The 12,106-nt window shown below is 36.3% G+C and overlaps 1 protein-coding gene across 1 annotated transcript in view; it reads right to left on the bottom strand.

The window, feature by feature from the left end:
* The window catches only part of ttn.1 (titin, tandem duplicate 1), a 214,712-nt gene that overhangs the window by 91,044 nt on the left and 111,562 nt on the right, over positions 1–12,106 (bottom strand). Inside the window, exons 63-82 of the mRNA XM_052142834.1 lie at positions 11,354–11,785; positions 11,085–11,171; positions 9,964–10,659; positions 9,714–9,770; positions 9,478–9,564; positions 9,212–9,298; positions 8,951–9,037; positions 8,679–8,762; positions 8,290–8,334; positions 5,646–5,696; positions 5,161–5,556; positions 4,111–4,380; positions 3,399–3,674; positions 3,171–3,310; positions 1,913–2,039; positions 1,553–1,819; positions 970–1,236; positions 562–825; positions 278–417; positions 38–164 (exon numbers count right to left, since the gene is read on the bottom strand). Coding sequence (XP_051998794.1) covers positions 38–164; positions 278–417; positions 562–825; positions 970–1,236; positions 1,553–1,819; positions 1,913–2,039; positions 3,171–3,310; positions 3,399–3,674; positions 4,111–4,380; positions 5,161–5,556; positions 5,646–5,696; positions 8,290–8,334; positions 8,679–8,762; positions 8,951–9,037; positions 9,212–9,298; positions 9,478–9,564; positions 9,714–9,770; positions 9,964–10,659; positions 11,085–11,171; positions 11,354–11,785 — 3,987 coding nt within the window. The remainder of the gene's footprint in view (positions 1–37; positions 165–277; positions 418–561; positions 826–969; positions 1,237–1,552; positions 1,820–1,912; positions 2,040–3,170; positions 3,311–3,398; positions 3,675–4,110; positions 4,381–5,160; positions 5,557–5,645; positions 5,697–8,289; positions 8,335–8,678; positions 8,763–8,950; positions 9,038–9,211; positions 9,299–9,477; positions 9,565–9,713; positions 9,771–9,963; positions 10,660–11,084; positions 11,172–11,353; positions 11,786–12,106) is intronic.

The following is a 12,106-nucleotide window of genomic DNA, read 5'->3' as shown; positions in this document are numbered from 1 at the left end:
ACGTTTATAAACATATAATTAAATGACACAAAAGTACCTTTCACTTTAAGATTTGCAGAACACTTAGCATTTGCTCCCTGATAGACAACCTCTCCTGTTTGGGAGACTTTGCAGTTGTAGAGTGTTAACGTGTGTTTTGCACCATCCTCAATTATCTCAACATCCTGTTAACGAAGCCATATCAGGTAAGGGTAAAAAGAAGAATATGTTTAGATTAGTTCAGTTGGTTAAAGGATGTATAATTGATGTCTGGATTTATAAATGCATATTTGCTCACAGGAGAAGGAGATAAGATTTCGCCATTCAGTTTCCATTGGCCATGGACATCATCTTCAGAGATTTCTACTTCAAAACGAGCTGTCTCACCATCAAAGAGCTCAACACCATATATGGGTCGTACCACTTTGATGTCACGAGCTGGAATTAAATACATGTTTTTAGAGCAAAGTAAACACCACTCACATACCTGGACAGTTGCAGGTAGGTGTGTAGGATAATTCAAAGCAAAATACTGTTTTGTATCTACTTTTGCATTTTATGAATGTAACCTTAATTACCGACCTTCAATGTTCATAGTAGCTGAAGTCTTGTCTGTTCCACAGTCACAAACAAATAATCCTTTGTCTTTGCTCTCAACTTTCTTAAGATTAAGAATTCTTCGTTTGCCCTCCGTTTTTATAGTGACCATCTTGGAGGCTTTAATTTCAATTTCATTGTGGAACCACTTCACAGGAACATCTCTGCTCAGCTCGCAGTCAAGTGTTACCTCATCTTTCTCAACTGCTGTGTAATCTTGTAACTTGACGGTGAAATATGCATCACCCTCTGTGAAAACAGGTTGCTGGTTAAAACATATTCAGAAGCTAAATTGTAAAGGGGAATAAACAAGGAGTACATTGTAGTGCAAAATATGACACTAGCAAGAATCTGTGCTATTGATGAAATAAAATGTAGTAAAAGCAGAATTACCTACTACCAGCAGCTTAGCCATTGTGGATATTCCTTTAGCCTCTGCTTTTATTAGGCAAATATCATCTAGAGTAACCTCCTTTATTTCTAGCGTATGTCTCCTTCCGACCACGCTGGTAAACACAGTTCTGCTCGGATGTATTTTTATTTCATTTTTATACCATGCCACAGAGACATTCTCATGAGAAAGCTCGAGCTCAAATAGAGCTGTTTTACCTTCCTTCACAGTTAGGTCCTTTAATGTTGAGGTGAAGTTCAGCCTCATACCTGTGACATTTGTTCAGTTACAAATTGACTATGGAGCATTCAAAAAATATATACTACAAACTTGGAAAACGAGCTCCACACAAAATTAATGTATTAGACATTTAATTTTAGAATGTTATTGGAACATTATTTATTTTTATTTTTGCTATTACTATTATGTGATTTTTCTTATACTGTATGTATTATTGTTGTTATGGATTATTACATGTTTTATGAATTTGTTAGACTACTAAACACACTTGTTAGGTTTTGGTTATCAAAAAAGTATTTTGACCAGAATGGTTAAATGATAGCCTAGACGATAAACAAGACTTACCCTCTACCATCAGTTTTGCTTTTGATGATTTGCCCAAAGCCTCAATACTGTATTCCCCCTCATCCTCAAAGTCACAGTTATTTATAATCAGTATGTGTTTCGTTCCATCATCAATGATTTCGTACTTATTTCCTTGCGTAACAATCTCAGAACCCTTAAACCAAATCACTTTAGGCACATCCTTAGTGATGGTGCACTCAAACTTTGCCTGTTTCTTTTCATGCACAGAAACGTCCTTCAATGGAACTGTGAAGTCCATTTCCATCTCTAGTAGGTATAAATGTACATTGACCTTATTGTCACTCATCTGCATTTGTACATTTGAATTGCACAATTTCTTGACATCCATTGTCCTCTTACCTTTCACTGTGAGCATGGCACTTGTCACAGCATTCAGAGCTTGGTATGTAACTTCACCAGCCTGGTCAAGCTGAACATTTTTGATAGTAAGGAATCGCTTTGTTCCCTCAGATTTGATGTCACATGTCTAAAATAGAAGAAGAGAGAAGGAAAAAAATAGATATAACTAAGATATGAAATGGTAACATTTAAGATTTATTCACATAACAATGTGCTATATACATAACATGCCTCAACACAGAACTAAAATACAGATACTGCTGGAGAGTAACTAAAACTAGGGACATTACTAACGGCTAAAATATATTTAGGCATGAGAATTAATAATGTTCAATTTAAAGAAATAGTTCAACCAAAAATGAAAATTCTCACAACATTTACTCACCCTCATTCCATTCTTCTGCTGAACCCAAAAAAAGTTTTTAGAAGAATATCTCAGCTCTGTAGGTCCATGCAATGCAAGTCAACAGGGTCCAGCTTTTTTAAAAAGGAACAGAAATGCTGCATAATATAATACATATGATTGGTGTGGCTGAGAAACAGATCAATAATTAAGTCCATTTTTACTGCAAAATCTCCTCCCTGCCCAGTAGGTGGCGATATGCATGAAGAATGCAAATCGACAAAAAAAAAAGAAGAACACTTGGGCAAGAAGGGCACTTAGGAGGGCTGTTTGAAAATATAGATTTATAGTAAAAAAATGACTTAAATATTTATCTATATCTCACCTATACCACACTTATCATATAGATTCTGAAGACATGGATTTAACCATTGGAGCCATATGGATTACTTTTATGCTGCCTTTATTGCTTTTTAAGCTTCAAAGTTTTGGATCCTGTTGACTTGCATTGCATGGACCTACATATCTGAGGTATTCTAAAAATCTTTATTTGTGTTCTGAAGTCGAAAGAAAGTTATACACATCTGGGATGGCGTGATGGTTGGTAAATGATGAGAGAATTTTCATTTTTAGGTGAACTATTCCTTTAATGCTGTCACCCAAAAATTAAATAATCACCACAAGATTTGATAAAAAAAATAAATACAAAAAAAATCCCCCTTCAATAGCTTCAATGAAGTTTACTACTACAATGTATTAGTTGTTTGTAATATAGCTAAATACATTTTCAAATTGGCAGCTTGGCTGTTTAACTTTTTTAAGTAACCTGGGAAGCCTTTGTTAGAAAATATTGTATCAAACATGAATGCTAGTGAGCTGGCAATACAGATGTTATAATTTTGTATAGGGTTTTACCGGTGTTCTTGACAGAACCTGTCCTCTAAGTTTCCATTCTCCAACCACATCATCCTCTGAAATTTCACAGTCAAAGCTGGCATCCTTTTTCTCAACCACCTCCACACTAGTAAGAGGCTTCAAAATCTCAGCTTCACGTTCTGAATAAAGACCAAAGGTTTATACACAACATGGCCAGATGGCAATATAAGCAGGAATCAGCAGTCAACGATAGTTTGTTTTACACACCTCCAAGTGTTAGTTTTGCTGCATATCTGCGGCCTTCCACCTCCACTGCATACTCGCCAATATCATCAGGCTGGGCATTTTTAATAGTAAGAGTGACCTCTTTACCCTCCTTCTTCACCTCAGTTTTATTTGTAGGCTCATTAGGAATTTCCTCGCTCCCCTTGTACCACTTCCAGTTGGGGGTGTCCTTGAAGAGCTCACCCTTGAAAGTAGCAGTGGCCTTGGGTTTAATGTGCTGATCCCTCAAAGGTTTTGTCAACCAATCCCTGATGATTTCTGTAGAATACAAGCATGGATGAATTCACGATAAATCATAATTTACAACATGTAGAAAACCTGTCATGAAGTTTTGGAGAAAATTAGATTTGATAGCTTATTGTCATTGTGCAGAGTACAAATACACAGTCAAACAAATACAGTATCTAACCAGAAGTGCAAATAGTGATATATCAAACTATGGTAAAGTGCTGTTGGCAATGAGGTAGGATGACAAATGAGCTAGAATAGCAATATAGTGCAATGACCTAAAGATGTACAAAATAACAGAATACAGTATATATAGTGAATATAAATGTATATATGATATACTGTAAGTACTGTAAATATAAGGGAATACATAATGTAATAATAAGATGGATGAGGGATGGATAGATATGGTAAATGGTGTATGAAGACGTAAATGTTAAAAAAGGTTTTAATGTCATATTCATACCAATAATCTTGACATTAGTTTCAGTTTTGATGTTTTCACACTCGCAAGTGTAAACACCGGCATCATCATCATTTGCATCCTGGATAGTCACGGCACGCTGCAGTCCAATAACATTGATTTGAATTTTGCCAGCAATTTGCTTGAGCTCTTTTCCGTTCTTCTTCCAGACCACATCCTTGTCCTTGCTCAACTCACAGGTCAAGTACATTGGCTGTCCCTTAAACGGAGAGGTTTCCTCTTCCAAAGTCTTTGTGAATCTAACAGGTAATTCTGATTCAGATGACAAAAAAAATATGTTAGGAATCATACATTAATATTATCATACCAACATTAATACAAACATTTATTTTGCTTACATATTTATTATTTCTATACATATATTATTATATAAGATTATTAGGATATTGTGTAGGGTTGCACCGATACCACTTTTTCTCTTCTGATCTGATTCTGATATCGGAAATCTCAGTATCGGCTGATACCGATCCCAAGCCTATGCCAGTGTTGTTTTTTTGCATAATCAGTTTAGAATATCTTTACATTATTGTGTGGAACTAATTGGAAGCACTCTTTAATATGTAAAGAAACACAAACCTCTAACTACACATTATTTCAATATAAATGTATAGCTTATTAAAAAAGTGCATCACCAGCCTGTGCGTGAGTTTGTATCAACAGAGCAGCACCATTCACTAATGCGCTGGTGCTGCACATACTATATATTTACTTATTAAACACAGCCTTTTGTGATTCCCAGAGCTTTCGCATGTCTTCAAGTGGCTTTGAATAACATGCACAAGTCATATGACCTATTTAATGGTGTATTTATGGCTCTTTTATGTCATTTTTGGAGCTTGAGAGTAATGAACATGACTAACACACAGTATTGCATTTGGATCAGGCTTGTCGGACCGATACACAATCCATCTAAAAGATTCAGTATCAGAGCCGATATCGATCCAGGTATCCAATTGGTGCAGCCCTAATATTGATTTTTTCTTCCCCTATGTAATGTCACATCCAAGCCACTCCATAAAGAATTGGAAATACCTTCGACCACAAGTTTTGCTGTTGAGGTCTTCTCCTTGTTGCCAAGCTTCGCAACACATGTGTAGTCTCCGGTGTCAGAAAGCTGAACATCAATGATCTGCAGTTTGCGATCTTTGCCATCGGATGTGAATTTGTGCTTTGGACTCTCCCTTAGATTGCTTCCATCTTTCATCCAGGTGGTGATAGCAGTAGATGGAGAGATCTGGCACTCAAAAACAGCTGAGGAACCGATAGACTCAGCCTCCTGCAACACAATGTCCTTGAGCTCCTTCACAAACTTTAAGGGGACGGCTTTAAGCTGGAAACCAAAAGGTGAATCTCCAGGAGGTTTGTCACCTCCACCACCAGGTTTTCCTCTACCCCTTCCACCATCACCAGGAGAAGGGGTTTGTCTTACTACAATATAAGAAAACCATGTTCAGGTGAATTTCATACAAAAAATAACAAATACCCTAAAACACAATAAATGTATATTAAGAACTTACGTTTTAGTCCTCTGCCTCTGCCTGCAGCTGGCTCCTCCTTGGGCTTTCCGTCTGTTTAAAATATTGTTAGAAACTAGTAAGAAAACACTTAAAATGGCAACTTGAGGACTTTAACTTGGGGATATATGGTATACTACAAACACTATATTATTTAAAGAGAGGAAAATATGAAGAAAAAAAAATATTATGCTGTGGATTAATGAGACAATTAAACAAGTTTGAAAAAACACACCCCAAGGCAAATGAATGAGATAAACACTTACATAATGACAAAATGACAAAACAGGACAGAAACACAAGATATTTTATCAAGAGGTTTTTGGTAAGAATGGGTAAAGATGGAAAGACAAACAACATCAAAGACTACTACACACTTGAAACGTTAAGAAACATGCTAATAATGGAGGTTCAGTCAAGATGATATTATTTGGAACAAAGTATTTTTTAGGGAGCCACAAGATACCAATGGTGAGCTTTTGGTGCCACCATCTCACCTTTCTTGTCACCCATTCCTGGGGTTTCAACAACCCCATCCTCAAGGACGTCATCAGAATTTTCAGATCCACAACTGTCTCGAGGAGCAAGTTCCCATCCCCAAGTTTCTTCTTCTTCATCATCCATCACCTCATGCTCCAGTTCACACACCTCTTCCTCTTGATGTGTTGGGATCTTATGTAAATGAAGAACACTAGGAGACAGCTCTTTTATCACTGGCACTTTTTCTTTACTAGTTTTCAAAGTGGGTTCCTGTGTAGTCTTCTCTTCTTTGGGTGAGACCTTTTTCAGAGTAACTGACTCAAATGAATCCTTGGGTGAAAACGTCTTGGGTGATTTTGCACTCAATTTTTTCCCCACTGGAATGGACTCCGCTGATTTAGGTTTTGAAATCTCAGCTTTTGGTGAAGGAGTCTTTTTCAGCTTTTCAGGTTCTACAGGTTTCAGCAATGTTTCCTGTTTTCCCTCTAGTTTCTTTGGTTGAGGACCAATCTTTTTTGACATCTCTTCCTCTTTTGGACTCTTTTTAACTTTAACCAGTGGGGAAATGGGGGGACTGGGTTTATCCACCTTTGGTGAGGGAGTTTTATCTGTAATTTTTTTAACTTCTGTGGGTTTTAATAATACCTCTTCCTTTTTTGCATCATCCTTAGGAATATTTTCAAGTTTTTTCATTAGTGCATTCTCTTCTTCCTTTTTACTGTCATCTGTTGTCTTCGCTGAAGTAGGAGTAGGCTTCTTGATATCTTCAGGCTTTTCATATGTTTTTCCACTTTTTTCTGGTACCTTTACCTGAATGTGAGTTTCTGTTAAAATCTCACACGTTTCTGGTCTCACTTGGCCTTTAAAGTCTTTAGGAACCTTTTCTGCAGCTACATCAGCATGAGATTCTTTAGGAAATGGTTTCAGTCTAACATTTTCTGACTTCTCATCCTGTGGTAAAATTCTCTTTTCTTTCTTTAGAAATTTCTCAGGGTCTTTGGAGGTTTCATCTTTAGCCTCTGCATCCAGACTTTTCGTCATTATGGATTCTTCAGCTTTTCTATCTGGAGGTGTCACTTCTATTTCCTTTATTGAAACAGGCTCATCCTTTACAGATATTTCAGGTTTCTGAAAATCAATACTATCTTTGCTCCTGTTGTCTTTGCTGCTGTCTTTACATGGACTGACAACAGTTTGATTCGATTTCTCAACAGGTTTCAATTTGACAGTTTCCTGTTCTTTCTCAGCTGATACTAACTTGGTAGATTTTTTTAAAGTTGATTTAGGTATCTCAGGTACCTTAGCTTTCTCTTCTATTGGAGTCCTAGTTCTTCTTTCACCCTTATTTTCTACTTTTCCCCCTCCTATTTCAGAAGTAATCTCTTTTTTCCTCTTCACATCTTTGTATTCGTCTGTCTTTTTTTCTGCCACCTTGGATGTTCTCTCTGTTTTTGTAGCTGTTTCATATGACAAAGTATCGTCTGTGACTTCATAACTGCTGGTAATTTTTACTTCAGTGACAGCCATGGAGTACACCATCTCCTCTTTAACTATTTCAGCCTTCTCAGTCTTCTGAAGAAGTGGTCCCACTTCTGTTGGTAGTTCTTCTTGCTGAATCTTGTTGACTTTCATGAGTGAAATAGCTTCAAGATCCTCCTGATGGTCTACCGATTTTATAGTTACTTTCTTAAGGGATGGGATTTCAAATTTTTCCTCTTCCTTGATGTTAATTTTGCTCTTTTGTTTAAGAAGTGCTTGTGTGGTGCTAGTTGTTTCTGAGGCAATAAATGTCACAATATCACATAACATGGACAGTACAATCAGCATGACATAAGACAGTTGTACACATAACACAGAAAGGTTGGGCAATAATCATCATAATGTAAAGTGGTTGAATTCAGATATAATTAAACCCAACCCTAATAAATAGTATTGAACCAAACTGCAATGTACTGCATTTGTGTTTCAAATAAATGATTTTTTTTTTAATTTAAGTAAAATCAACAATTAAAAATGGGAACATCAAAACAAACAAGAATAACAAGTAGACACACAAGTACAACTCAGAAAAAGTTAATCCTTCAATAAAATAACAAATTGCATATGTTTAATAATTAAACCTAGGAGGATTAATTTGTGGCCTACAAGTAACACAGTAGAAACATACCTTTTGGAGCAGGTCCAGGAGCTGCCACAGGGCCTTTGCCAGTATCTGTTTCAGAGATCATTTCAGATATACAATTATTTTTCCATTATGATTGTGCATAATAACCTAAGCCATATGTTTAAATTAATCAGAATATAAAAGCAGACACTTCACATATATAAAACATTATTAAGAAACATAATATTGCCAAAAGCAGTTAGTAAAAAATGTAAGATAAACATTTAATTACATAGGGACATGACATGATTCAAATATATATATATATATATTTTTTAACTAGAAGGCAGGAGGAAAATGCCACAAATAAACATACAAATCAGGGGAACTACAAATCAGGAAAAATTGACACACAAGAAAAAAACAAACAAGACTAAAAACAGAAAATCTACCTGTAGGAGGAGAGACTTTTTGTTCAAGTGGAATTTCTGCTGGCTTTAGTGCCTCAGGAGATGGTTCCCTTACAAGAGTTGGCTCTTTAAATAAAATAATACCATAGTCACAACCAAAAATATCAGAGACAAAAGTGGAATTAGTTGCTATTGGACAGGACAGTGAACATTTAAAGATGAAAACAAAATAAGATACATTTACAGGACAAACAATCACACTATAGTGAAGACTATAGACCAGGACAAGTTTTTCCCAGTTTTTCTTTGAGTACCTTTTGAAGGAGACAATAGTTTCTGTTCAACTGGAGACACAGTTGGCTTTGGAGCCTCAGGAGATGGTTTCCTTTCAACAGCTGGCTCTTTAAATAAAAAATGCCATAATCACAAACAAAAATAATAAAAACACATGGAATAAGTTGCTATATAGCTGGACAAAGGACATTAAAAAATGACCACAAAAGAAGATACAAAGTAAACAAACACACATCATCCCAAAGACCAGAAAAACGTTATTCTAGTCAGGCATTGTATACCTTTTGTAGGCGGTAAGATTTTCTGTTCAACTGAAGACAAAGTTGGCTTTGGTGACTCAGGTAAAGGTTTCCTTTCAACAGTTGCTTCTTTAAATAAAACATTGCAATAGTCACAACCAGTAATCCAAAAACACACATGGAATATGTTGTTAGTATTAAACTGGACAAAGAAAATCTTAAGATGACCTCAAAAGAAGATACATTTACATGGCAAACAAACACACATATAGACCAGAAAACAGTTCTTCCAGTCAGACTTTGAATACCTTTTGAAGGAGGCAAGATTTTCAGTTCAGCTGGAGCCACAGTTGGCTTTGGTGCCTCAGGTTCATGTTTCTTCACTAATGTTGGCTCTTTAAAGAGAAGCCATAGTCACAATCAAGAAAGAGACAATGAACATTTAAAGTCAAAAACATAAAGCACATTATCACAAACTGTAATTAGGACTAAAGTGTAACAGCACCAAATCTTAATAGAGCTCTTCAAGCCGTCCTTTGTATACCTTCTTTAGGAGAAACAACCTCTGTGGCATGTGTTGTTACAGCCTGGGTCTTCTCGTCTGATTAAGAAGTATAACAGATTCAAGATACAAGAAACAAATGGGGAACTTGTGCAAAAATGCTGGCACATGAATTAAGACAAAGAGAAGTAAATCAGAGTTGCCTATTCGGCAAATACCTGAAGACAATTTTTGCTCAAGTAAAGACTGCAATATACCATTCGAGGCATATGCTGAAGACTGTAAGGTTTACCTCTTTCAAAAGCTTTATGCACATCCTTCAATTTAGATCCCTTCTGTTCTGGTGCTACTATTGGTGCTATTTCTGGTAATATCTGTGGGGTTTCCTTTTGTGATCTCTTGGTTTCATGGGCAGACTTCTTTAAAGGAGTAGCCTTAGTATCGTTCTTGAGATCTTCCTTTTCTCCTTGAATGGCCACCTCTTTTCTGGGGGTGACATCTCTGTTTTGGAGTGACATTTCTTTCATTGAATTATTTTGATCTGGCCCAATTTCTTGCCTCTTCAGTGAGGTCTCACTGTTTAGAGGCAGAGATTGTTCATCTATTTTTTCAGTGCTTGATATCTCTATTTTTCTCTCTTTTTTCTCAGTTTGCATCTTCTGTTTTGACTGTTTCAGCTGAGTTATCTCTTTACTTTGCATTATCTCTAAATAACTGGCTTGTTCATGCTTCCAGGTAACCTCTGTTTCAATTATCACATCTTCCGCAGTTGATTCCATGCTGTGATGACTCACATCCATCCTTGCAGTAGGATATTGGTCAGACAAAATTTCCTCAGGTGGATGAGGGATGCCTTCACCCTCACTCTCCACAATGTCCTCCCTCAAACACTTTTCCTCCATCATGAAAATCTTTAGCATTTTCTGAGTTACTTCAGAACTTACTTCTGTATGGGGTATTTCATCAATTCTCTTTGAGGCTGCAAAGACTTTAAAGATGAAAGATTTTTAATATTGCACCATACAACGGTGACAGAAGAGTTTTCAACAAAACATGCACACAAATAAATGTATACAAGAGTATGCATAAAAGAAAAAAAAGACATATTTTTTCCACTGGTGCTTCCTTGATTTTAAGCATAATATTTATTCTGGCAATAGCAGCAGAAGAGGTCCATTTCTCTGGCTTGGGTAATTCAATGTTCTTTAAGTTTATTTAACACTTAGATAATCATTCATGTGGTAGGAAAATAATTCTTCTCTATTAGCTAATTTTGATTAAAATGTAAATCATGGTTATACTGTTTAAATAGTGGGAGCTCTGTTTTGTGCTACTAGTTCTCAGGACACAAACAAATCAAGCGAAGCAGAGATCCAACTTTGTTTTGTATCTCCCAAGACCAACCAAGCATACCTTTGGCTGGGGGCATCTCAGTCTCCATTTTAGCTTTAGCCTCTGGCTTTATCTCAGATGGTACTTCTGCAGCTTTTACTTGAATCACTTTGTAGATATAAACATGCCAGACAAAGAATAAAATATTCAGAAGAGTAAATACAAGAGAAAAACAAATAAGATTAGCAGCCAATTCTAAGAGACTTCGTAAAGATATTGCACATCCCCATAAACATGGGGTATATTTAAGAGCTTTGTATTTTTAACTAGATTTAATTTCTGTATAATACCTTTCTTAGGATGTGCTGGTTCTGCACGCTCACTAACTTTTTTGGTTAGCTTAGCTTTGGCTTGTTCTTCTTGACGTGACTCTGGAGCTTTGGGTGAAGGCTCTAACGTTCTAACAGATTCTGCTTTGGAAACCTCTTGGAGTAGTTGTTTTCTTGCAGATTCTTCAATAGCCTCTAGTGGAGTTGATGTGACTTCTTGTTTTCTAACTGGCTTTGGCTCTGAAATGGAGGTTTGTGGAAGTTTTAGCTGACTAGCTGACTCTACTCTTGATGGCTCGGAGAAGACAGGTGTAGATGAGAGATCTTTGGAGGATTCATTTTGTAACAGAGCAAAGACTTCTTTCTTTGATGGTTCAGGTGCAACAAGCGCAGGCTCAGGTTTTCTATCTAGCTTTAATTTTGATGTGTCTATTTCCTTCATCCCCACAAGAGCTTTAAAAGAACACACACGTAGTTAGTACAGTGTATAAACAAAAAAATGCATTCAGTTAAATGCAAAGGCCCACATACCAAAAGACTCAATTAAGAGATCAAGTTAAATCTGGACCAAAACGTCCACATGCATTCTAAGAGCACCAGTTTTTGTTGACAAAGGCTTGTACATGTAACAACCAAAAAGGAAACAGTTTTAAAACACCTCATAAGAACAATCCTCAATATTTTATTTGTATTATTTTTATTATCAAGCTGTAAGAATGAACTTCTGTTTGAGTAGTGTCTGGCTTTGCAGTTAAAGCCTCGTCCTTTTTATAT

This window comes from Xyrauchen texanus, chromosome 14, assembly GCF_025860055.1.
Source record: "Xyrauchen texanus isolate HMW12.3.18 chromosome 14, RBS_HiC_50CHRs, whole genome shotgun sequence".
Classification (NCBI taxonomy): domain Eukaryota; kingdom Metazoa; phylum Chordata; class Actinopteri; order Cypriniformes; family Catostomidae; genus Xyrauchen; species Xyrauchen texanus.
Note: the sequence above shows the minus strand (reverse complement) of the source record. Positions and strands in the feature narration are given on the sequence as shown.